Source organism: Trichosurus vulpecula, chromosome 6 (assembly GCF_011100635.1).
Source record: "Trichosurus vulpecula isolate mTriVul1 chromosome 6, mTriVul1.pri, whole genome shotgun sequence".
Classification (NCBI taxonomy): Eukaryota; Metazoa; Chordata; class Mammalia; order Diprotodontia; family Phalangeridae; genus Trichosurus; species Trichosurus vulpecula.
Genome location: NC_050578.1, coordinates 267,475,903 through 267,503,804, shown reverse-complemented (window position 1 = coordinate 267,503,804; position 27,902 = coordinate 267,475,903). Strand labels below are relative to the sequence as shown.

General features: G+C 38.3%; 2 protein-coding genes across 2 annotated transcripts; both read right to left on the bottom strand.

The window, feature by feature from the left end:
* Positions 1-6,287: 6,287 nt before the first annotated feature.
* On the bottom strand, positions 6,288-7,250 carry LOC118852611 (olfactory receptor 10Q1-like). The gene has a single exon (XM_036762265.1). The coding sequence runs from the start codon at positions 7,248-7,250 to the stop codon at positions 6,288-6,290; it is 963 nt and encodes a 320-aa protein (XP_036618160.1).
* A 12,368-nt stretch (positions 7,251-19,618) lies between these two features.
* On the bottom strand, positions 19,619-27,343 carry LOC118855157 (olfactory receptor 10Q1-like). Its single transcript, XM_036765254.1, has 2 exons — positions 27,319-27,343; positions 19,619-20,586 (listed from the first exon to the last, which is right to left on the bottom strand). The coding sequence occupies exons 1-2, from the start codon at positions 27,341-27,343 to the stop codon at positions 19,619-19,621; spliced, it is 993 nt and encodes a 330-aa protein (XP_036621149.1).
* Positions 27,344-27,902: the final 559 nt, after the last annotated feature.

The following is a 27,902-nucleotide window of genomic DNA, read 5'->3' as shown; positions in this document are numbered from 1 at the left end:
ACACTCAGTTCCACAATTTTTTGAGTTCCAAATTTTCTCTCCCTCCCCCTCCCCAGGACAGCATGTAATCTGATATAGGTTCTACATATACCTTTACATTAAACTTACTGACACAATAGTCAAGTTGTAAAGAAGTAGTATAACCAATGGAATGAATCATGAGGAAGAAGAAACAAAATCAAAAGAGAAAAAGAAAAAAGAGAGAGCAAATAGTTTACCTCAATCTGCATTCAGACTCCATAATTCTTTCTCTGGATGTTCATAGCTTTTTCCATCATGAGTCTTTTGGACCTGTCTTTGAACCTTGCATTGCTGAGAAGAGCCAAGTTCAACAAAGTTAGTCATCACAAGTACCTCATGTCTGTTATCATGTATAATGTTCTCCTGGTTCTTCTCACTCTTACTCAGAATCAGATCACGTAGGTCTTTCCAGGTTATTATGAAGTCTGTCTGTTCCCTGTTTCTTACAGAACAATAGTATTTCATTATATTCATATACTACAACTTATTTAGCCATTCCCCAATTGATGGGCATCTCCTGGATTTCCAATTCTTTGCCACCACAGAAAGAACTCCTATAAATATTTTTGTGTATACAGGTCCATTTCCCACTTCTATAATCTCTTTGGGATACAGCCCTAGAAGAGGTATTGCCGGATCAAAGGGTATGCACATCTTTATAGCCCTTTAGGCATAGTTCCAAATTGCTCTCCAGAAAGGCTGGATCGGTTCACAACTCCACCAGCAATGTAACAGTGTTCCAATTTTCCCACATCTTCTCCAGCATTTATGATTTTCCTGTTTTGTCATGTTGGTCAATTTGACAGGAGAGATGTGGTACCATAGAGTTGTTTTGATTTGCATTTCTCTACTCAATAGTGATCTAGAACATTTTTTATATGACTATAAATATCTTTAATTTCTTCCTCTGAAAATTGTCTGTTCATATCCTTTGACCATTTGTCAATTGGGGAATGACTTGTATTCCTATAAATTTGACTCAGTTCCCTATATATTTTACAGATGAGGCCTTTGTAAGAAACACTGGTTGTAAAAATTCTTTCCCACTTTTCTGCTTCCCTCCTAATCTTAGTTTCATTGGCTTTGTTTGTACAAAAACGTTTCGACATAATCAAAATTATCCATTTTGCATTTTGTAATGCTTTCTATCTCTCGCTTGGTCATAAATTCTTCCCTTCTCCATAAATCTGACAGGTAAACTATTCCTTGCTCTCCCAAATTACTTATAGTGTTAGCCTTTATACCTAGATCATGGACCCATTTTGACTTTATTTTGGTATACAGTGTAAGATATTGGTCTATGCATAGTTTCTGCCATACTATTTTCCAGTTTTCCAAGTTTTTGTGAAATAGTGAATTCTTAATCCAGAAGCTGGACTCTTTGGGTTTATCAAAGAGTAGATTGCTATAGTCATCGACTATTGTGTCTTGTGTACCTAACCTATTCCATGGATCCACCACTCTATTTCTTAGCCAGTACCACGTAGTTTTGATGACTGCTGCTTTATAATACAGTTTAATATCTGGTCTGGATAGGCAACCTTCCCTAGCATTTATTTTCATTAATTCCCTTGATATTCTGGACCTTTTGTTCTTCCAGATGAATTTTCTTATTCTTTTATCCAGCTCTGTAAAATAATTTTTTGGTAGTTTGATTGGTAAGGCATTGAATAAGTAAATTAATTTAGGTAAAATTGTCATTTTTATTATGTTAGCTCAGCCTAACCACAAGCAACTGATGTTTTTCCATCTATTTAGGTCTGACTTTATTTGTGTGAAAAGTGTTTTGTAATTATGTTCATATAGGTCCTGGGTTTGTCTTGGCAGATAGACTCCCAAATATTTTATAGTATCTACAGTAACTGTAAATGTACTTTTCTTTCTATCTCTTGTTATTGGGTTTTGTTAGTAATATATAGGAATGCTGAGAATTTATGTGGGTTTATTTAATATTTAATAATATTATTTAATATCCTGCAACTTTGCTAAAGTTATTTATTATTTCAAGCAGTTTTTTACCCGATTCTCTAAGATTCTCTAAGTAAATCATCATATAATCTCTAAGTAAATCATCATATAATCTGCAAAGAGTGATAACTTAGTTTCTTCTTTGCCAATTCTAATTCCTTCAATTTCTTTTTCTTCCCTTATTGCTAAAACTAACATTTCTAGTACCAAAGTGAATAATAGGGGTGATAATGGACATCCTTGTTTCATCCCCGGTCTTATCGGAGACAGAATAATTTTTACATGCATACCTTGAAGTGCTGGGATGAAATTCAAATCTGTTACCCGATGTGAAAAAGTATACTGAGCTTACAGTTCAAAGATCTGGGTTGACATCCTAGCTACGGATCTTATTAGCTGTGTAACCTTAGGTCAGTCACCTAGATTCTCTGATTCTTAGCTTTTTCAATTGTAAAATGAGAAACAAAAAATCTGCCCTACCTTGTTCATAAGATCTTCATGATGAAAGTGCTTTATAAACTGTATAATATATTGATCATTATTACAGTCAGTTTATTCATCTCTCCTGATTCCTTAGTCTATAGGAACACAAAGCTTTGTTTTATTTTGGCCAACTCTACTAACAGGGGTATCGCATTGACTTATCCGTGCACATGTTGTTAAATAAAATTTAAGCTCCTTGAAGATCTATTTGTTTTGGCATCATAGCATACAATGCTTGGCATATAGCAAACAAGGACATAATAAATATTTGTTGTTTGAAAAGAGAGACAGAGAAAGTGAGTGAGACAAGGAAACAGAGAGAATATGGTAACAATATTTTCTAAACCTGCTATACAAATATCAGATATTATTTGTCCTATTCAATAATGGTGTATTCAAAGGCACTCGAGGTCTACTTTCCCTAGGCTGGTACAAGGTTTGGTCTATCTACTTCAGTATAAATCCCCACAGGCACTAATTCCCTGAGGTGCCCAACCCAGCTTGAGGAGGTCTAGGTTGGGTTGACTGTTCAACTGGCGTGCCCCAAAACCAGAACTAATATCCACATTTCAAATAGCAGTGAGGACAGAATATTACTATTATCACAGGATTTAGAGCCGAAAGGGGCCTCAGAGATCACTTGTTGCAAACCCATCATTTTGCATGTGGAGAAACTAGGGAAAGTGATTTATTTAAAAGTTCACACAACAAATAAAGAAGAGAGACAAGATTTGAACTCAGGTCCTCAGAGTCCAAAGCCAGCATTTTTTATGTCATGCTATGACACTTTTATAAAGAATCTTGCAGGGGCATGGAGTGCACCTGGTTAACAGTGGATATAATATACACATAATCCTACAATTGTGCACATTATAATATAATGCTACTATATTAATATAATATACCACTATAATATACATTATAATCCTACAGTTTTGGCTTTGGTATTACAAGGGTACTTACAACAGTGTAAATGTGAATTAAACCTACTCAACCTTCTTATTTTACATATATATGTATACATATAAGTGTATATACACACACAGATATATATTACAACAATTTAAATTCAAAGCAAAATAAAATTCAATCAAATGCTTCATAATTATCATGACTAAGCTCTGTCCCATAGAGGAGATAAGAAATAATATCTCATTCCCTGCATTGTAGAGAGGTGCCCACTTCACTGGGAAGTAGTTAGTAGTATTGTCAATCAAGTACAGGTCTATTAGGGTTAACTAGGACATTAAATATCACACTTTATTATTAATAATAACATTGTAATAGACTTTCTCCACTCAGATACTCTTTAAGGAAAGATGATTACAGCTTCCTTCTCCAGAGCAACATCTTGAAGTAGGAAATATTTACATCTTCGATTAGACCATGACCTCCAGAATTAAATATAAAATCCTTTGTTTGGGCATTTAAAGTCCTTCAAAATCTGCCCAGTATTTTTTCAGTCTCCCTCCCTACATTTTACTCCCTTGCAATGAACTTTGTTTTGATTATGTTGTGACAATGGTCTCTTTGCTGTTCCTCATGCAAGACATTTCAACTTCTAACAATACATTTTCACTAGCTGTCCCTCATGCCTGGAATTCTTTTTCTGTTCATCTGCACCTCCTGGTTTCCATGATTTTCTTCCCAGATAAAGTCTTCTTCTGCAAGAAGCCTTTCTCAATCCCCCTTAATGCTAGTGACTTCCTTCTTTTGATTATTTTAAATTTATCTTTTATATAACTTGTTTGTACATAATATTTTGCATGTTGTCTCCTCCATTTGATTGTGAGATCCCTGAGAGGACAGACTGTCCTTTGCCTTTCTTTATATCCCTAACACTTAGCACGGTGCCTGACACATAGTAGACCTTTAATGAATGCTTGTTGGCTTCCTTTTTAACTTTTCTCAGTGGGAAAACCATCTTACCTTAAAGAGGACTGGATTGAAATTATAGCTTGACCAGTTATTATTTATGTGACAATAACCAAGTCATTTATTGTTTTCTTTCAGTAATCTTATTTATTAATTTTTCAACATTCCTTTTTGTAAAATTTTGAGTTGCAAATTTTTTCCCTTCTACCCTCTCCTCCCCACCTCCCCAAGACAGCAAGCAGTCTGATACAGGCTATACATGTACAATCATATTAAACATATTTCTTTGTTAGTCATGTTGTGAAAGAAGAATTAGTACAAAAGGGGAAAACCATGAGAAAGAAAAAACAAAAAAACAAAAAAATAGTTTGCTTCAATCTGCATTCAGACTCCATAGTTCTTTCTCTGGATGTGAATAGCATTTTCCATCATGAGTCTTTTGAAATTGTCTTAGGTCATTGTATTACTGAGAAGAGCTAAATCTATCAAAGTTGGTTATCACACAATGTTGCCATTGCAAAATGAAAAGTGAAATGGCATCCTCTTCTGACCTTCCTATTTTGACTCTGGCATCCACATGGAGAAAAGTGGTGATACATAAGTTGGCTTTGTCCTAAGATGCTCCTGGCGCAGTTCTCCCCACCCTAAATCCCTGGAAAATTTCCTTCCTCTTTCCTTCCTCTTCATTTTGGGTTAAATAAAATGGTATTCCATGACCTTCAAAGTAGGTGAGACCTCATCGAAAGGAAGAACCCTGGCTGGTTTGTGGGCTCCTTGTCTCTGCTCTCTGGATGGACCTCATACAGTTGAAGGTGGAGAAAGATGTTCTGCACTGCTTGAGGGCCTTGAAGAACCAGCACTCTGCAGATGTGATAGTGAAAGAAACCACAGAAGTTTCCTATACCAGGATACTGGTTATCTCCCAAGAATCATTAAAGGAAGCAAGATTAATCCCAGGTGTTTTCATGAACAGTCTAGTCATGTATGCTTCTCTCATGTTATGAGAGTCCTCTCTGAATACTCATAAGCAAATGGCTCCCAGGAATAGAGGGACTTCCCTTCAAACTGGATCTGATAAGAGATTTAGATAAAGACAATTCTGAGTTGAGGATGACAATGATAACAGATTGCCTCAACTTTTTGAGGTGCAGATCATGGCTAAAGCCTGTGACCAGTAGGAGGCAGCCATTTTCTCAGTCCCTTTTCCTTTCCTTCATTAGGGATTTACATACAGTATATTATGAAAAAATAGCATTGAGAAATAATGTTTATGGCAATACAAGAGTCTTAGAAGGCTTATGATATAGTGGAAAGGGTGCCGGAGCCTGGAAAGTCAGCATACCTGGGTTCTAACACTGGCTCTGCTCACTAAGCAAGTGGTGTGACCCTGGGCAAGTCACTCACCTGCATTGGGAGGATTAGTCTGAAGTGAGATTTCTGCAACATCTTGAACTGAATTACCAGTAGGTATCTTAAATTCAACATGACCCAAACTGAACTGATTATCTTTTCCCCAAACCTTGCTCCGCTCCTGACTGCACAGTTTTGCTCAGTGTTTGATGCATGAAGAACTCAAAAAATGAAGGGGCAAGTTCAAGATACCCAGATAGAACTCCTGTGCATGGAAGTGGCTACAGTATATTAGCACCAGTTCAGGAAGCATGTCTCATGTACAAGTTTGAGAGTAGATTCTAGAATCTCAGAGGTGAGAGGAAACTCAAAGAATATTTAATACAATCCATAGCTGAATAGATACTGCCTTTACAGTATCTCGAACAAGTGACCATCTGACCTCCCTTCAAGTTCATCAGAGTAAATGATAGTGTTAGACATGTAGTATTTTAGAACAGCAAGTGTGAATTGTAGAAAATTACAAAGTGTGGGAAATCACATTGGAATTAATTGTTTCCTCTGTCTTAATGACTCCCTACCCCAAATCTTCATGGAGTTTCAGAGGCTGCTTTGCAGCTCATGGACTTTTTCAGTGCATCTTTGATATCCTTATTCCTTAGGGTGTAAATGAGGGGGTTGAGCAGAGGTGTGACAAATGTATAAACCAAGGCAAGCTGCCGGTCCTCATCCTCTGAGGTGCTGGACCTAGGACGCATATAGACCAGGGTGCAACAGCCATATTGCAGTAGGACCACAGAGAGATGGGAGGAGCAGGTGGAGAAGGCACGTCGGCGCCCCTCTGCAGAGCGGATGCGTAGAATGGTATTGGCAATAAAGATATAGGAAATGGAGATAAGCACAAAGGGGAGGGTTAGCACAAGGATACCTACAACAAAAAGGACAGCTTGATGCATGCGTGTGTCCCCACAGGCCAGGCGTAAGACAGGTGGGGCATCACACAAGAAGTGGTTGATCTCCAGGCGGTGCCCACAGAAGGGGAGGGTGAAGATCAGTGCTGTGAGTTGCAGATCAAGGTAAAAAGCCAGGCCCAGGGAAGCAAGCACGAGCTGGATACATCGCTTCTGGGTCATGGTGAGTGTGTAGTGCAGGGGATGGCAGATGGCCACATAGCGATCATATGCCATGACTGCCAATAAGAAACAGTCAGTACCACCAAGGGTGCAAAACAGGAACATCTGAGCTGCACAACCAGCCAATGGGATGGGCCTTTGAGCCCCAGAGATGTTGGAGAGCATCAGGGGCACCACAGTTGTGGTGTAACAGATCTCTAGGAAGGATAGGTTAGATAGGAAGAAGTACATAGGTGTACGTAGGGAGGTGTGGGTGTACACAGCCCAAATGATGGCAGTGTTACCACAGATGATCATTATATAAAGGAGGAGGAAGAAGCAGAAGAGAAGGGCCTGGATCTTGGGGGAAGTGGTGAACACCCGGAACACAAACTCAGTGGGGTGAGACTGGTTAAAATAGAAAGTTCTGGGAGAAGACATTTCATCTGCCAAAGACAAGAACAAAGTTAAGCTGATTAACTTGTAACTGAATAACCTAGATAAAATAAGAAACTCTCTGTTTTATTATTAAAATGGTAGAATCATAGAAATATGGAGATTCAAGGGTCTTTAAAGATGACCTTTGGCAAGTCTCTTCATCTCAAAATCTCTTTAGTATTCTAGTGATAGAACAGAACTGCCTAATGTCTAAAATCTCCTCTAGGATTGACATTCTGTATTCTATGTTTTAGTTTCTTTTCCAATACTGATATTCTATATTTTTTGTTCTAAAGACAGTTACATGGCATTTATTAAGCACCTACTATATACCAGGCTCTGTGCTAAATGCTGAGGGTAAAGAGAAAGGCAAGAAAAAAGTTCTGCTCTCAAAGAACCCATAGTCTAAAGTGGGAGACAACATGAAAGGAACTATATATAAACAAGATCTATGTGGAATAAATTGGCAGTAGTCTCAGAAGGAAAGCAAAAAATTACAAGGAGCGGAAAAGTCTACATGTGGAAGGTGGGACTTGAGCTGAGACTTGAACAAGTCTAGGGAAGCTAGGAGGCAGAGGGGAGGAAGGAGGAAATACCAAGCACATGAGACAGTCTTTGAAAATGCTCAGTCAGGAGATGGAGTGTTGGGTGTAAAAAACAGCAAGGAGGCCAATGTCATCAGAGACCAGTAAGGTGTAAGATAGGAAAGGTAGGAAGAAGGTAAGCTATGAAGGGCATTAAAATTCAAACAGAGGATTTTCTGTTTCATCCTGGGTGTAATAAGGAGCCCTAGGAGTTAATTGAATGGGGGTGGAAGAGTTAGGGTCAGACATGAATTTAAAAAGATCAATTTGACAGCTGAGTGGAGGATGAAATGAATCGGTGGGAGACTCAAGGCAGGGAGATCAAGCACCAGGCTTTTGCAGTAGTCCAGGTGTGAGGTGATAAGGGTCTGAGCCAACGTGTGAGAGAAGGGGGAATGTACTGGAGATGTTATAAAGGTAGAAATGGTAGCATTTGACAACTGATTGGATATGAAGGTTCCCTTGCAACTCTGATATTCTCTGTGTTTTAAAGTAATTTATATCCCTGAAAGTCTTCATTCTATGTTTGAAAGTACTTTCTAGTTCTTAATTTTATGTTCAGTATTCTAGAGTCTCCTTGGATATTCTAAAATGGCACATTTTAAGGTCTTGGTTCTGACATTCTTTAAGTATGACATTATTTAGCCCAACATTTTGTAATCATCAATGATTTAGGCTAAACACCATAGGATCATAGATTTAGAGGTGTTCAGGAACTTAGAAGCCATTGAATCTAGCGCTCTCATCTTACAGATGAGTAAGCCAGGATTGAGAGAGGCTGTGTGACTTACCTGGGTTTATGTAGCTAGATTACTGAAGCAAGATTTGAGCTCAGGTCTTGACTCTACCCCCAGTACACTATCTATTGCGCCACTCATTTCTGATATAGTAGATGGATTGGAAGGAGTTTATTCAGACACATGGTAGTAATTTACATGGGCTCACATAGCTGGTAAGCATCAGGGGCATTAATTATATCCAAGTCTTCTGGTCTACAAACCTACCATGCTACCCCCTATTCCATGCTGCTTCTCTATTTAATATTTTAAGCATATGAGTTATTTTCTTGTCCTCTGATTTCCTTTCCTGGAGCTTATTATATCTTGCATCTATTGACACTTGCTGCTATTCTTCTGTGAACAATCTGCTTTATTTAACTTTGATAGCAAGGACAGGTGAATGACTCTCTCCCACTCTGTCCCTGGTGACCCTAGTCAAATTGCCTTGACTCCTAGCCTTGGCTTCCTTATTTGTAAGATGAGGATAATAATACTTGTAGCTTGCAGGCTGTACAGGTAGCTAAGTGCTTAAGTCTGGGTGATCTTGGGCAAGTCACTTGACTGACTTCTCTGTCTGTATCCTCATATGTAAAATGGTGAAAATGATAGCACCTATCACCCTTAAACAGTGTTATTCTAAGGACCAAATGAAATAAAATATGTAAGAGCTTTGCAAACCTTAAAGAACCATATAATTATGACCTATTATTGTTTTGAGGTTCAAACAAAATATTAAATATAAAGTTTTCTGGAGTTCTCAAATGTTGTACAGATATAAATTAACATTCTTTGCCAAGAAAAGTTACAAAGAGTTGAATCTGATTGAATGACCAAACTTCAGTAACGTTGGTAGTAATTTTTCTCGGTGGCAATAATTACTAATTATTTACACCTATGAAACAAAATAATTTATCATAAAACACATACTTTTAATTAAACTCAGAGGATATCACCCCTAATATCTTGGATTAATGATCACCTGCATGCACCCGGGCCATTCCTCAGGTTGGCAAAGTGATCTCTCTGACACAACCATGAGAGGTCATTAATGGGAGCATTATTATCTTGATGTTTCATTTCAAAACATCTAAGTACTCATGACCTTATTCAACAGTGCAGGCCAATCCATCTTTCCTTCTCATTCTGTGTGACTTTTGTCCATGACCATGTCATAAGAGGATCCTCACAAGGTATTAGAGGTGTTCTCTTGGATCTTTGAATAGCTCATGGGACTTGGGTAGAATTTAGATGATCTGTTTGTTCCATTTTGCTCTCGTGATGTGTCCAACCTGTCTCTTTTTCCATCACACTTTCTTTGGATGGCAATTTTCACATATCTTCCTGCACTCAAGTTATCAGTGTTTTTGTATTATACCGACCATATGTCTCTCTTACCCCTTGAATTAGCCATGATTTTAAGGCTTTAGAGATGGTGCGGTTTTGTGATTCATAGACATGTGGAAACGTACTGGGAGAATACTTTCTTTAAAATCATGTGAAAAATCCTGGGATTATTGAAAACATCACCAGGTTTTCTAACTTGAAGCAAACTTTGCTTGTTCTCTTCCTATTGTTGAATTTGGGGAACAGTCACAGTCCATATGTAATAACTGCTCAGGACAGAAACAGACACAAACACAGAGTTAATAATGAACTGAAAATTCATTGTAGGGGATGCCCAGTACAGTCAAAATTTAGGAAGAATTCCCTGTAGATGGTGAGATCTTTGGGATCCCTAATTAATGGCTGACAGCATGCTAATTTTTTTATGACTCAGAATACTCTATGCGTTTTTATATGATTATTCAAAAGGATTAGCTTGATACTATGGGTTAAAATGAATGAAAATATCTGTTATCTAGACTATTAATTTTTACAGATGATGAATAAAAAATTCAGATAAGTAATTGCCCTGCCCAAGGTTACCTAGCTAATAAGTATTGGAACACATGTTTAAACCCAAGTCTCCTATCTCTATGGCCAGTACTATTTCCACTACAACAAGCTTTTACTTGTAGGACTTATAGGAGAGAACCTGAGTGGGCAAAAATCTTTTCCAGACATCACTCAAAGCTTTTACCAAAAACCAAAATCCTACTTTTCCTTAAAACTCACCACATCCTTTGGGAGTGCAATATTATGTTCTAGAGACTAAGATTAAATTAGTTCTTACCTGGAAGAAGCTCTTTTGTAGGACAGAAAGAGTTTTACAATGAAAGGAAATAGATCACATGACAATAGAACTTTGGGTCTTTGCAGTTGCTGTGCAAACCCCACACCTGAGGGAAGAGGAAGAGGAGGAGGAAAGGAAAAAAGATAAGAAAAGAGAAGAGCAGTTAGTAAAAATAATTGCCAGTAATTAATTGTCACTGTGCTCAATAAGTATAATCATTGTATCAAGGCTCTGATGACTGTCATCCAACTGAAAATATTATAGAAGCTGAGGCAGGAACTATCTAGGCCCACCCATAGTAGAACTAGACCCCCATCTGCAACATTCTCCAACTGAGTCTTCTAGCCTTCGCCTAAAGCCTTCCAACGGCAGAGAACCTACTACTTCGGGAATCAGCTGTTCTAATAATGAGAAGGGTTTTGCTTACATGGAGAGGTCAGTCTTTCTCCAATTTCCCCTCGTTGCTCCTTTTCTGCTTTTTTCAAAGAATAGTCCTTTAAATACTTGAAGAGAGCTATTACATCTCTCCCAAGTACCTTAAAACATGTTAAAAGCACTTGTCTAGCATTATCTACTTGGCTTTTGGTAGGCACTCTGCTGGTTACCATTTCTGTGACATGACCAAACCAGCTTCCAACCCCGAGATTCAGTTCTTTCCTCAGTCAAAGTGAGGTTTCATTAGCTCAAACCTAATATGTCCTCTAGCTCTGATTCCTGTGATCCTGTCCATTCTCATTGCCCTACCCCCCCATAGAATCTATAGTACCTATAGAGGGTACTCCTACTGGGGACTAGAGTCTTTTTTGATACTCCATCTACTAGAAAACATGGACCTGACTCCCAGGACTGGGTTGTGAACTAAAACTGGTGAGAAACTGAGATTGTGACAACACATTGGACTCTTAAGTGTAAGGTTGCTGGATAGATGCAAACAAAGAATGATAAGGATTTTTTTTAAGTGGGGCAAGAGAGAAAACTTCAAGTATTTGGAGGTATGTCCCATGGAAAATGGATTTGCTTTATTCTAGTTCATCCCAGAAGCAGAACTCAGATCTATGGGCTGAAATTAGAGAGAGATTGATTTCAGTTTAGGGAACTTGTTTAGTTGTGTCTGACTCTTGTGACCCAGTGAACCATAGCACACCAATACTATATGTGGGCTTGTCTTGGCAAAAATACTGGAGTGGTTTGCCAATTCCTTGTCCAGTGGATTAAGGCAAACAGAGGTTAAGGGACTGTCCAGGGTCACACAACTCGTAAGTGTCTGACCTAGATTTGAATGCAGGTCTTCCTGACTCCAGGCCCAGAGCTCTATCCATTGAGCCACTGCTGGTAAATTGTGTCTAATGATAACTATCTCTAAAGTGGGAGGTGGGGAGGGAATAAAAAAGGGAAAAAAGAAAGAAATTTACATTATAGCTTTGCTGTAGATTATTTGGAGGAAATAGCAAGTTTTATATGGTAGAGTTACAGCTTCATATGCAATTATCTTTTATTATTGTACTGTGTTATGGAAATGCCTGTTTTGTTCTGTGAGTTGAAAATTAAATAAATTTTAAGAGTTAGATATATATTTATTTAAAAAAAGGCACGGGCAGCTAACGATCTGGATTGAAGAAGGTACAATCATATTACCCAATCTTGGATCCCTTGATGTATGGGAGCACAGCCATTCCTCTCATGGATAATTTACATTTGTTGATTTATTGTTAATGATTTTTTCAGTTGTTTCATAGATGGAGGCTCTTTTGTCTCAGCTAAACTCCTAAACTAAACATAATTGATGAATAAATGAATATTGGCAACGCAGAAAAAAGAAATTTGGAAAAAAAAATTCCTAGTAATGAGTCATTGCAAAATCAAACGATATATCAGAGGTTTGGTGACCATTTTTGAGAGACCTTTTTGAGAAGATTTCTACTGATATGTGTTGGCTAAGAAGATATCTACATCCTTTTCTAGCCAGATGTCTTTGGGATTCTATGAAGTAATGATGTGTTCAAAGAAAAACAAAGACATAATAGTATGTTTATTCCCAGTTTGGAGTAGCCTAGTAAATTCACAGAATTGCTAAACTATGGAAAGCTCTTAAATGTCATTAGGTCCTACTACTTTACTTCATAGACCAGGAAAGTGAGATCCAGATATGTGTAGTCATTATCTGAGGCCACAGAACTGGTCAGTTTTGCAGCAATGGTTCAAACTTAGGTCACCTTATACCCAGTTCAATGTGCTGTTTGCAGTTGATCACAATGAGTGGCCATTCTGTCTCTTTGTGGAAAGAGCATCGAACAGGAAACCAGTGTTATAATCCCAATTCTATTATTACCTAGCTGTGTGGACTCACTTTCTCTCATTTTCCTCTCCTATAAAATAAAGGACATGGACTAGATAAGCCCTTCAGGCAAAAGGGTAAAGTAGGCTTTCTTTCATAAACTATGTGAGAAAGGAAAGGGAGACATTTACTTCCATTAATTAGGCACAATTATATTCTTCAGGAATGGGAAAAAACATTCCATAGGAATTCCCTCCTTTTTTTTGGATGTAGCTAGAAATAGGAAGACCAGAACTTTGATCTTGCAGACTCAGAATCATAGAGTATCTAAGCTAGCATACCTGCCACATCTAAATCTATGATCCCATGATCCAATGATCTCTATGACCTTGGGGAATTAATTTCCTCTCTCTGGAAATCAATTTACTGTGGAAAAATGAGAGGCATTAAGGGAGAATTATTGCTGTTTCATTAGACTACTAAATCCTGTGATCCTAATCCAGACAATTAAAATGAAAAAAGTCAAATGACATATTCTTACCAATTTCCAGTGCATCTGACTCCATCAGCCATCTACGGAAAAGCTCTGATCAGAAGACTGACTTTTGTTCTGAGATTCTCCCTGGAGAGTCCTTCTGGAGAACTCACCTCCTCTCCTCTTCCTCTTTACTTTGGGTTAACTGAAAAGTATGGAGTTCCCCAGCAAGAAGAGACCCTGGCCAGTGGACACACTCTTTATCTCTACTTTCAAATTAGATCTCATACAAATGAATGTTGGGATTGCCTTTGGGGTCTCTTACTACTTGAGAATCTCGGAAAGTAGACATTGTGAGGGTGTGGTATCAGGACACCATTGGGGCTTCCTAGAACTGGGTCATGGGTATCTGCTAAGCAACAGGAAAACTAGCGAAGACAATCCATGACATCTCCATAAACAGTCTTATCATGTCTGTTTCAGTTAGTTTATTATAGAACTCTATGAGATCTCTCTCAGTGGAATGGGTCCCTGGAGTAAAGGGTTTTTCCAGTAGCTCTCTCTAATTGGACTTGACTAGAGAATTGGTGGAATTTTTTGAGTTATGGAAAACAAAAGCAAGCTAAATGGTTCAGCTTTCAGCATCAGATAATCTCAGGTGTGCTGGTAAAGATCAAAGTTAATGTCTGGGATAAGTGGAAGGGAATATTTTTCTTCTGCACCCATCTTGGAATTAACCTATGTTCTAGAAAATCTCAGCAGTGGGAAATGATGGAGACATAAGTACATGGCAAGACAGTGTTCATGGTAGACTTTTGATGTAGTAGGCAGAGCTGTGAATTGGGAGTCAGGACACTTGGTTTCCAGCCCTAGTTCCTCCATGGACAATTTGTCAGACCCCAGGGAAATCACTTATGTGTTTCAGTGGAATTGGGCTGCAGAGAAAACCTGGTTCAGGTACTGCTGGAATAAGACAAATGCAAGAAACATTAAGTTCCAGATAATCAAAGATGAAATAAGATACTGATCTTGACCTCAAGAAGCATACCATCTAATTTTCTAGTCTTAGACTCTTAAAATCATTTATATGTTGAGAATGAAGTTTTTCTCAAATGGGTCAATGCAGAGGGACTTACATGTCTCTGTATGTTTTAATATGACTGAGTTTCTCAATCATTTAGAATCCCTTTGCAATCGTATGTTGGCCTTGGCCAGCTTTTCCATGGTCTACTTCTCCATTTCTAGCCTTTGTTGTTTGGAGGAACCAGGTGGTGCAGTGGATAGAGTGCGGGGTCTGAAGTCAGGAGGACCATAATTCAAATTTAGGCTTAGATACTTACTGGGTGTATGTCCTTGGGTAAGTCATTTAACCTCATTTTCCTCATCTGTAAAATGAAGATAATAATAGCACCCACCTTCCCAGCATCATTGTGAGGATAAAATAATATCATTTTAAAGTGCTTAACATGGTTGCTGGCACATAGCAGGCACTACATAAATGTTAGCCATTATTATTGGAATTAAAAAGTGAAAGCCCTTTTCTGGGTATTGGTTTCCTTTCCTGTAATATGAAGGGGACAAACTAAATGATCTCCAAGATTTCTTTTAAAAGTGTGATTCCCACTACCTATATTCCTTCTGCCAGGCCTACAACTCAGTGTCTAATTCCTGTCATATGGAAGGAGCTTGATGTGAGTTTGGATTGAACCAGGTAGAAGCTTCGTTGTAACAAATCGCTGATTACACCAGACCCTGTGCTAAGTGCTGCACAAATGTCATCTCATTTGGCCCTCACAACAAAACCAAGAGGCAGGGGCTATTATTGTCCTCATTTTACAATAGAAGAAATTGAGGTGAAGAGAAATTAAGTGGCTTGCCAAAGGTCATACAGCTAGTAAGTGTCTGAGGCTCGATTTGAACTCAGAGCTTTCTAACTCCACGTCTAGTGCTTTATCCATTGTGCCATCTAGTTGCCTCAGGCTTCCGGTTATCTTTTATATGGCCTTGGGCTGGATGAAAGCATTTAGTTTGGTTTATCTTTGTATTTCTTTTTTAAATAATTAATTTCTTTTTAGTTTTCAAAATTCACTTCCATAAGTTTTGAGTTTTAAATTTTCTCCCCCTCCCTCTTCTTCCCCCTCCTCAATATGGCCTGCAATCTTCTCATATAGCCTCTACTTATACATTCATATTAAACATTTTCCCATTAGTAATGTTGTAAAGAAGAATTAGAACCGATGAGAGGAACCACAGGACAGAAGAAATAAACAACAGAAAGGAAAAAAAAAGGTAATAGTATGCTTCCATCTGTATTCAGATGCCAAGATTCTTTCTCTGGATAACATTTTCCACCATAAGTCTTTTGGAGTTGTCTTAGATTCTTGCATTTCTGAGAAGAGCTAAGTCTATCAAAGTCAGTCATTGTACAATGTGGCTGTTGGTGTGTACAATGTTCTCCTCATTTTGCTCACTTCACTCAGCATCAGTTCATGTAAGTTTTTCCAGGTTTTCTGAAGTCTACCTGCTCATCGTTTCTTACAGCACAGCAGGATTCCATTACATTATAACTTGTTTAGCCATTCCCCAATTGATGGACATCTATTTAATTTCCAATTCTTTGCTACCACAAAAAGAGCTGCTATAAATATTTTGTACATTTTGTTTCTGTTTTTATGATCTCTCTGTGATACAGACCAATAAGTGGTGTTGCTGGGTCAAAGGGTATGTGGGTATGTGAAGTTTTATAGCCCTTTGGGCATAGTTCCAAATTACTCTCCAGAATGGTTGATTCAGTTCACAACTCTACCAACAGTGCATTAGTGTACCAACATCTTTGTATTTCTTGATATTATTTCATCTGATATCTGTCATTGTTTTTGCTGGAGCTCATGTTTGAGAATAAGACTTTTCTGTGACCAATTGTGTAGCTCTCTTTATGGGAAGTCCTAGACCTCCATTTTAAGGAAGGACACTGACACCCAGAGAGGTCCAGAAGAGCACCAAGAAGACATGACTGAAGACCATCATCTATGAAGATCAGCTGAAGAGAGTGGAGTCAATAAACCAGGAGAAGGAAAATTTAGTCTTGGAGTATGCTTTTTATTTAGGTTTAGAGAAGGAAAAGCTCTAGGTAGGACATATTCATTGTTCCCAACTCCATGAATGACTTCATATGGAAGAAGGATTGAGTTTTTTTCTACTTGACCTCACAGGACAGAGAAAGAAGGTAGGTGGCATAGTAGATAGGCTAGTGCTTCTTAAATGGTGGGTCACAACCCCATATGGGGTCACGTAACTGAAAGTGGGGGTCAGGAGAAATTTGGCAACAGTAAAAGGTTTCTGAATGTGCAGTAACCAATAATTAATTAAAAAATAAAATGTGTAATGAATCCAAGGTGTTTCTGGCAGTGCTTGCTCATGTTGGAACATGCAACTTTACTGCAGCATTGGTTCTGAACATACAACACATGAATTTTGCAATGCACATGTCATCATCCTGTGCAATGCCAATGAACATTTGCAGAAACACTTCAGCTCAAATTTGAGACTATTATATATTATGAATTGAAGTGTTTTTTTTACTGTACATACAAAGTTTTCTCCTCTTACAAAGACATAATAGTTTTAATTATGGAAAATAAAGACTTTTAATATTTTCCTACCATAATTCCTCAGCATATAAGTTTCAGATTACTATGTCTTTGGATTGTATTATGTTTGTTTTTTAAAAGTTGCTGTTATCTCTTTCTTTTCCAGAAATGTAAGTGTTTAGTTGTAGCAAGTTAAGACAAAAGCCCTTTAATATATTTCTCTTCCTTCACCACTGTATGTGTATGTAAGTGTGAACATCAGTTTTTTTAAATTAAGCACAAACAAATGCAGTTTCATACACTGAAGCTAGTATTTATTTGAGAAATTATTAGTAATATTTATTTGTATTTTAGGACAAAAATAATTTTTGGTTATGGATAAGTAGCTAAATTTAGATAGAAGAGGCAAAAATACTGATGACAATGCAGCAGAGTCTTCACTAGGTGTAGCACATCTAAATTGACAAGAAAAAGAGAATATGTCAAATCATTTTTGCAATTTGGATTTGCTTCTAATAATGATGATGATGTGGAAAAACCTCTTTGTTTAATTTGTAATGAAGTTTTGACTGTGGAGAACATGAAACCAGCCAAACTAAAATGACATCTTGATACCAAGCATACAGTATACTGCAATAAACAAAAGGAACATCTTGAATAACTTTTAAACTCTCCAAATAAAGAAAAATTTTTTTGAGAAATTTGTTACTGTCAACAAAAATTACTTGCATCTTAATGAAATTTCTTATTTAATTGCAAAAACTAAAAAATATAGGAGTTGATCTCATGTTATCTGCCTCTATTAAAATGTCAGAAATAGTTCATGGGAAAAATATGGGGATGAAATTAATAAAATTCCTTTATTGAATGATGCTGTTTCCAAAGGAATTTCTTAACCCGGAAATGACCAATTCCAGCAGCTTATTATCAGGCTTAAGGGCAGCCCGAAGTTTGCAATTCAGTTAAATGAAACAACTGATATTTCTAACATGGCAGAGTTGTTACTTTATGTAAGATATGTTAATGAAGGAAGCATACATGAGGAATTATTGTTTTGTCGCCCTTTGGAAAGGCACAGAAGAGGGGAAGATACCAATCTTAGAGTCAATGAATTTTTCACAAATGAAGGTATAGACTGGAAAAATTGCATTGGAATCTGTACAGATAGTGCTGGGGTAATGATGGGTGAGAATGTTGTATTTGTAGCAAAAGTTAAAGGCGGTGGCAATGAACACACTCTACATTTGTTGCCTTTTTTATGGCAACAAAACAATGGAAATATAGAAAGTGAGGATTATTCAAAGAAATAACAACATTGTATATTATACTGTAATGTACATTTGTTATGTTACATAACTCATGATATTATATATTATATCCTAATGCACAGACACACAAAGGACAGGTTTAGGATGCATAATCTATGGTCTTGTAATTTAAGTTGTGGTTTACATTCTTCCTGGCAAGAATTCACTTTTGGGGGGGGGCAGGGCAATTGGGGTCAAGTGACTTGCCCAAGGACACACAGCTAGTACATGTGTCAAGTGTCTGAGTCCGGATTTGAACTCAGGTCCTCCTGACTCCAGGGCCAGTACTCTACTCACTGCTCCACCTAGCTGACCCACAAGGCAAGAATCCTAAAGGTGGAAGCATGGTGCTTTGTGGCTCTTACTGTCTCTTGCTGTCTTTGCTGTTGTGTCAGTTATGTTGAGTACTCACATAAAAAAGGTCTCAGCCTCTATCGCTGCTATTTATACTTTGGAGCATCCTTAATAAAATGACATGTTTAGTCATAAAGAAGTACTTTGGATCCTGCTTCTGGCAATTATGAGCTACCTAAACAAATAGTTTTCTTATCTGTAAAATGAGGAAATGATTATGATAGTACCTCCTTCATAAGGGTGTTGTGAGGCTCAAACGAGATAATATATGTAAGGTATTTTTAAAAGCCTCAGTGATTTGTAAATATTATTAATTATTATCTGGCCAATTCATTATTGATATACTCAAAGACACATTCCATTCTTGTCTCATGCATTTATAAGAGCCTTCAATGATCTCTGTCTAAAATCCCAGAAATTTGAATCATCCTGAGCTATCAAGAAATATCCAAGACAGGTACAGGCAGTTTTGTTTGCCCGTGATCCCTGACTATACTGCTGCATATCTAGAAGTCAAAATAATGAGGAGACCTCACATAGCAAAGAGATAATAAAGTGTGTGCAAGGAATGTTTGCTACTTTTAGAGTTGCTTCTTGAGAAGGGAATTGTAATAATCTTTCTGTAAAAAGTACATTGGCGCCCAGGCACCACTGCATCTCTCTATTGGGCAAAGTTCACAACAAACAATGTAATTGCAAACCTAACGTTTCCAAATGATGCATACAAATTGCAGAAAATTGCAATGTGTAAAGCGTGAGTGAGAAACTACATTTTAAAATCATTTTTCAAAGGTTCCACTATCTTAACAACCATAAAGTCTCTGCCCTACACTTTTATTGGATTTCAGAAGTTCTTCTGTAGCTCATGGATTTTTTGAGTGCATCTTTGACATCCTTGTTCCGTAGAGTATAAATCAGGGGGTTGAGCAGAGGAATGACAAAGGTATAAACCAGAGCAAGCTGCCGATCCTCATCCTCAGACGTATTGGACCTTGGACGCATATAGACCAGACTGGAACAACCATATTGCAGTACCACCACAGAGAGATGTGAAGAGCAGGTTGAAAAAGCACGCCGACGTCCCTCAGCAGACCGGATACGTAGAATGCTATTGGCGATGAAGATGTAGGAGATGGAGATGAGCAGGAAGGGGACAGTGAGCACAAGGGTACCTACCATAAATAGAATGGCTTGGTGGATTTTGGTATCCCCACAGGCCAGGCGTAGGACAGGTGGGGCATCACACATGAAGTGGTTGATTTCCAGGATATGTCCACAGAATGGCAGAGTACAGATAAGTACTGTGAGCTGAAGGTCAAGGAGAAGAGCTAAGCACATGGAACCAACCACCAGCTGGGTACATCGCTTCTGTGTCATGATGAGGGTGTAGTGTAAGGGATGGCAGATGGCCACATAGCGGTCATAGGCCATGATAGCCAATAGAAAACAATCAGCACCACCAAGAGTAAGAAAAATGAACATCTGAGCTGAACAGCCAGCCAATGGAATAGGCTTCTGGGCCCCAAAGATGTTGGAAAGCATCAATGGTACCACAGTAGTGGTGTAACAGATCTCCAGGAAGGATAGGTTAGACAGGAAGAAGTACATGGGGGTGCGCAAGGAGCTGTGGGTCCACACAATGTAGATGATGATAGTGTTGCCACACAAGATCATCACATAGAGGAGAAGGAAGAGACAGAAGAGGAGGGCCTGAATCCTGGGGGAAGTGGTGAACACCCGGAACACAAACTCAGTGGGGCCAGACTGGTTGAGAAGGAGAATGTTGGGAGAAGACATGTCACCTGCCAAAGTCAAGTTCAATTAATGTGTTATCTAGATAATACCAGGAATGCTAATTTTTTTCTAGTATTATAGACTCATAAAATTTAGAGGTCCAAGGACCTTGAGAGATCACCTTGATCAAATGATTTATCATGCCTGGGCCTCAGTATTCTCATCTGTACGTAAAGGGAAGACAGTAGACGGACTCAAAAGTCATTTCCATTAAATAATTTTCTATGTACTTACTGGCCTTTATGTTTTAAGTCCTAAACTCTCTCGCAGCTCTGATGTTTTTGTTCCAAAGTCCCTTCCAGATCTGACATACTACATGCTATATTGTGAGGTCCCTTTCAGGTCTGAGATTCTATACATTTTGACTTTGTAGCCCATGATTTTATTGATGGCTATGTGTGTAACTAATTTGGGAAATTTTGAAATGGAAAGGACGTGGAGGAATTATCAATAGAGATTGTGAAATGACATTTCATAGGGATCTTTAAGGGAGAGGCAGGCACCTACCTGTATCAGTCACGTTAATTGATCATCAGCCCTGAAGTGTGAATATAAGGCCTAACAAATGAACTTTTCTTGCACTTGCCTTTCAATGAAATTGGATATTTTTATACTAATTAAAATGTCTACATGATGGAATACATGAATTTCTCATGTTTTTCCTAATAACCCTATATTTGGTAGAATAAGACTCCACTAATGTCCTTCAAGACTTCTTCATGATGTAGAATTGACTTTGACTTCTCATAGGTTATACTCTGGCACAAAGGTCAGTAATAGGGAGTGTGCTCTTCTGAGGACCAGTCTAATCTGAGTGGGGAGAGGCACATTATCAGGTAACTGCCTGGTGATGGATTTTTCAGTAGAAGAGTTCTTGGAGCATATCTACTAAGACTCTGAAAGGTTGAAATCTGCACCGGGGCAAGAAGGCCCACATCGACCAAATGATTAATAATTGACATGATTAACCATTCCAGAATCTAGGTGTTTCATAGACGCAGCTCAAATCTCTTCCTTCTAGTCCTCTGATGATTTACTCTCACTCTATTTCTTTCTCATCCCATAATATCCAGGTGTTATCTCCTACCACCAAAACCTCTTTGGGTTCTTTCCTTTTAAATACACAGTTCATTTTTTCTCTACCTTCTTCTGTTATGCCAAATATTGTACAGAAAGGATCCATTCTTTGCTCAGTTGTGGTCATTCCTGCTCTAGGAAGTCATTAAGGTTGTCTCAAGTCTCCGCCTTAGCAGATGAGTCCTAGGGAGTTGCATTAATGGTAGCCTACCAAGGTCACACAGTTAGTAAACATCAGAGACAATTGTTGAACCCAGATCTTTCTGACTCCAAGCCAAGCACTCTCTCCATTGGGCCAAACTAATTGATATTTAATATTTTAAGATGTCAGTTTAATTCAAACTCTCAAACTTTTTTATGAGGCTCTACTTTATTACCTTTAATCAAATGTTTTGTTATTTCTTTGGGCAATCTTTGCTTCCAATATTTCTATCGTTCTGTTGCCATTAAAAGGGCAGTGGATGTAGAGCTGAATGAGCTGGGTTCAAATTTCTGCCCTACCCTTGAGGGATCATCGACAGTGACCACTCTGCTTTAGCTTTCATTTCCTAATTTGTAAAATGAGGATAATGTTTTGTGTAGCTTGTGGGATTATTACAGATCAAATGAAATAATGGCGATAATGTGCTCTGTACTTCTCAAATAATATATAATTCTGAGCTATTGTTTGTAATAACTTTTTAGAGTAGTAATTATAAGAAAATAAAGTAATTATAATTCAATTCAGAAGATACGGTATCTTCGCTCCTAGAATAATTTTTTATAATCTTATAGTGCCAAAGGTTTCCTCTTTTCACCAAGATTATGAGCATTCGTAAATGGGAGTACCATTGTCCTGATTTTATATATCATTATATGAAAATATTCATGATTTTATCTACCTGGATAATCCTTTCAAAAGTATATACCCCTATGTGCCTTGGCCTTCTTTCCATGTCTATCTTTTGTCCATGACCTCCTCTGAATCATTTGTAGTGGACCTTCATTTACAATAGAAGTCTTCTTCTGGACTTTAGTAGTTTTCATAGGGATCAGTGAAGCACTTGAGTCATCTCTATCTGCTCTCCTTTGTTCTTGTTATGTGACTAGATGACTCCTTTTCCCATCATCTATCCCTTGGATAAAGTATTTCACTCCACTTTTCTTACAAAAAGATGTCATTGGTTGTATGTCACACCTACACAAACTCAAATCTCTAGTTCTATGGGTCACTCCCAATTTTACATTTTTTTGAGATTGTGAGATTCTATGATTCCCAGACATATAGAGATGGAATGGCAAAATGTCAGTATTAGAAAAGATGAATTTTTGTCATAGCCAATCTCTTGGGATGACTGAAGAAATCATGTATGTGTCTAAAGGTAATCAGTCATGTCTGTTCTTTCCCCCATTCAATACTGTATCCAGCCCAATTGGCTGTCTTTGGTAGCTGTCTACACATGTATACATACAGGCACCCATGGATGGACTAGGTCCAAAGCCTAACATTTGCATAGAATGTCCAAGTCAAATAGAAATTCTACATAGATAATGAGGTCCTCCAGATGTTCCCTCTTGTAGATGATGCCATCCAGATTTGATGATGACCCCAAGATTACATGGCCCACTCAGTGAGATATATGACTGGTTTAATAGAGATCAGCATAACAATCCACTTAGAAAAAAAGAAACAAGTAGTACCTATTTCCTATACTTTGGTCACTTCATGATAGGGAATTTCTTTAAATTTTCCAATTCTCTTTGATGTGACAACACTATTTTCTAATAATGAAGGTAGAGAGAGCTCTTACTTGGTAAATGTTCTCCTCTAGAACAGTGATAAAATAAACAAAAATGGTAATAATAGCTCACATGACTGTAAACTGTAGCTTTTCCAGCTGATTTGCAAATTCACACCTGAAATGGTAGCAGTGAGAAGGAAGAATAGGAGAAAGAAGATTATGAGGACAGAGAAGAGGAGGAAGAGTAAAAAAAGGAAAGGAAAGAGAGGAAAGGGGCAGACAGTAGTCAGTATACAACAGTTACTAATTGTTGACCTAATGTACCTAGGTTTCATACTCTTTGTCTCAAAGCACTGAAGGTCACTATCAAATGGAAATATAAAATCTCAGTCTAAATGGAACTGAGAAGGTATCCAGTACAACTCATATTGAAACTAGAATCCTCTCTACAACATTCCCTACAAGTTGTAATCCAATCTTTGCTTGAAGACATCTAGTGATGGATAACCATCACTTCCAAAGGCATCTCATTCAACTTGGGCATATCCCTACATGTGAGGACGTTTTTCTTTTGCTTACAGAGACCTGAAATCTAGAACCATGCCAAATAAATCGAATACCTATTTCACAGTTTCGCCTTTTTGATTTTTGCAGACTGTTACCGTGTTTATTCCAAGTCTTATTTTAGGCATGCTAAAGCACTTATAACTAGAGTTACACATTTGGTTTTCACAGCTGCTATGTCACTTACCAGCTCTGTGAGGAAAAACACACTGGTTTCCTTCCCTGGGACTGAGTTTTGTCCTCAGTAAAGTGAAGGGATTTCATTATATCAGATGTCCTTCTCTCTGTCTCTCTCTCTCTCTCTCTCTCTGTCTCTGTCTGTCTGTCTCTGTCTCTCTGCCTCTCTCTCTCTCTCTCTCTCTCTCTCTCTCTCTGTCTATCTCTATGAGAGACATAAACAGAGAGAGATGGACTCCTGGTGAAACTTATTCTTAGAATGTTTTCTAATACATAGGATTGCAAAGGAATCCAGTTGAAAGTTAACAAAATATTTTTAAAGAAACATTTTAATTTACCCTAGGTTAAGACCTCCAATATTAGATCATATCCTATGAGTCCTCTAGCTTTAATTACTATGATCCTGTCTTATACCCATTGCTTCTTCTACAGAACTTATAATGATGCATGGACTCTGTTGGGAGCTAGACAGCTCTCTCTGTAATGGAACCCCACTTTGAACATATGGTCTTGACTTTCTCAGAACAAGGTTGTGAAATGAGACCAAGAAGAAACTGAAACAGTGATACTAGTCTGGAATAGTAAGTATTTGATTCTTGCATAGATCCAAAGAAGGAGAAGAAAATACTTAAATGAGAACTAGATAGGAATGTATAAATGTTTGATGGACACTTTGGATATACATAGAAGATGGATTTTATTTGTTTTAATTGGTCCCAGAAATAGAACTTGGAGCTATGATTTGAGGCAGATTTGCACTTGATGAAAGGAGAAAATACCGGAAAGATTAATTCCAAAGTGAAATGGACTTCTGCCAGAAGGATTCAGATAATGGCTTGGACTTTATTTTTTCAGTTGTCTTGTAGAGTATATTTCTGCTCAAATACAGGTTGATAAGAATGACTTCTGAGAGCCCTTTGATATGGGAGATTCTGAGATTGCATAAAGTAATGAATTAATTTTCTAATAGGGACATCCTAATATATACATAGAACCACATAATATCACATAAGGAAATCCTCTAAAAATAATTTATTCCCTTACTTTACAGAGGAGGAGAATGGGGTCTTTAATGAGAATTGTCTTAAACTCAACACATCCAAAGATTGTGTCTCTCCGTCCCCCACCCCAACCCTTTCCTCTTTCTCTCTTCTCTATTATAGTAGAGGACAACACCTTTCTCCTACTCTGTCAGATTATGAGTCATCCTGGATACCTCATTATCTACCACCTCTCATAATCCAAGTTGTTGCCAAGGCCTGCTGATTTCACCTTTTGCTCCATTGCTCCCACCTTCCCCTTTCTCTCTTCTGACCCTGCCACTACTCTAGGGCAGGCCCTCATCACCTCATGCCTTGATTACTGCAATAGTCTTTGGGTGGGTCTGCCTGCCTCAATTCTCTCCCTCCTTTAGTCCATTCACCATTCAGCCACTAAAGTGATTTTCCTAAAATGCAAGTCTGATCATGTCACCACCCCTTCTCCCGCAACTCCAGTGGCTCCTTATTGCCTCCAGGACCAAACACAAAATGTTATGTTTGGCATTCAAAGTCCTTCATAGTCAATCCTTCTCTTACTTTTCCAGTCTTCTTACACTGTATCCCCCAATATATACTCTTTGATCAAGTAACAGTAGTCCCCTGGATATTCCATTAATAAGAAATGCCATCTTTTGGCATTCTCTTTGGCTTTCCCCAGTGCTGGGATATTCTCCCTCCTCTGTTTTGACTACTGGTATCCTTGGCCTTTTTAAAGTCTCAATCAAAATTCCACTCCTGCAGGAGGCCTTCCCTGATCCTTCTTAATTCCAGTGCCTTCCCTTCATTAATTATTTCCTATTTATCCTGTACATAGCTTGTTTCGTACATATTCATTTGCATCTTGTCTCCTCCATTAGATTGTGAGCTCCTTGAGGGAGGGACTGTCTTTTGCCTCTTTTTGTATCTTCAGTGCTTAGCCTAGTGCCTGGTGCACAGTAGGAGCTTAGTAAATGTTTATTCAATTGAGTCAAATCATCCTAGTCACTGGGAAGCTTTCAAAGTAGGTGTCATCATTGGCTCCTCACTTCCCACCCTCCTCCACATATCCAATCATTTGTCAAGTCCTGTCAGTCCATCTTTGCAACATCTCTCTTACGCAGTCCCTTCTTTCCTCTGATGCTACCATCATTCTGGGGCAGGCCCTCATCACCTCATACCCGGATTATTTCAGTATCATACTGGTTGGTCTCCCTGCCTGAAATCCCACTTCAGTCCATTTTCCAATCAGCTATTTTAAAAAGAGTTCTTCCTAAAGACCTGGTCTGACTGTGTTGCTCTTTTGTCCAGTGAATTCTAATGCTCCCCACTGCATCCTGGACCAAATACAAAATTCTCTATTTGGCTTTTAAAGCCCATTATAACCTGGTCCCTTCCTATCTCTTCAGCATTCTTTCCCCGAACCCCCTCCCACACCTTCCTCTCTGATTGAGTGACTCTGGCTTCTTTATTGCTTCTTGCATAAGACCCTCCATTTCTTGACTCAATGAGTTCTTAGTGGCTGGCCCCCACAACTATAATTTTCTCCTTATTTACCTCTGCCTTCCTGGCTTCCTTCAAGTGTCTGCTACCATTTTTTCATATTTTCCATGTAGCTTTTGTCTATCCTGCCTAGTGCCAGTGTCTTTTCTCTGAGATCTTCTTCAATTTATTTTGCATATATTCTGTTTGTACAAAGTTATCTGAATACTCTTCTTCCCATTCATTATAGTATGCATTCCCTGAATGTAGAAACATTTTTCCTCTCTGTCAGTTACCTGATAGATCCTTGATTCTTGTGCACATGGTTAATACACATAAAGGAATTGGAGCATAGGCTAGCAGAAAAGCCAAATCAAGAGCCCTGGGGCTCAGCACTGTCAACAGTTGACTTTGTGACCTCAGGCAAATCACTTAAATCTCTAGCTCTAGTTTCTATACCTGGCAAGGGAGGATGAGGTCTAGATGACCTCTAGTCTGTTCTATCTCTAGAGCTGTATAGAGCTATGATCCTATATCTTGTGGGACTTCGGGCAAGTTATTTATCTCTTGGCCTCAGCTTATTCTTTTTATAAACTAAGGTCAGACAATTAGATTCTCTTTATCAGTCTTTCCAGGTCTAAATTCTAGGATGCCACACAAGACAAATAAATGAAGAGAAACAAGAGAAATGGAATCTTCTTACCACATTCTAGTGCCTCAGTCTCCATCAGCCATCTGGGGAAAAGTGTGAATCTACAGACTGCCTTTGCATCAATACTCTCCTGGGAGAGGCCATCTGGAAACTCACACACTGTGTGTTTCCTTTTCTCTTTTAGTTAAATGGAATAAGGATCCGTAAGCTTTCAATTGGCTATGGTCTCCAAGAAGGAGAAGCCCTGCCTGGTGGGTAATCCTCTCTCTGCTCTCTGTCTAGACCTCTTCTAGATGAAAGTTTGAAAAGACTTTGGTGCCTTACATTCTGCAAAGGCCTTGGGGAGGTGACATGTTCGGGTTTTTAGTGGAGGGTGCCACAGGAGCTTCCTAGACCAGGATACAGTGTCAATGTCTCCAAAACATCATTAAAACCCCCAAGATTATTCCCTAGTGTCTCTATTAACAGTCTAGTCACATCCACTTCAGATAGGTTGTTATTGAACTTCCTGAGATTTTTCTAAGGGGAATATGTTTTTGTGTATAGGGGTTTTCTCAGTGTTCTCCCAGTTTGATCTGACTAGAGATTTTTTAAATTTAATTTATTTATTTAACATATTTAGTTTTCAGCATTGG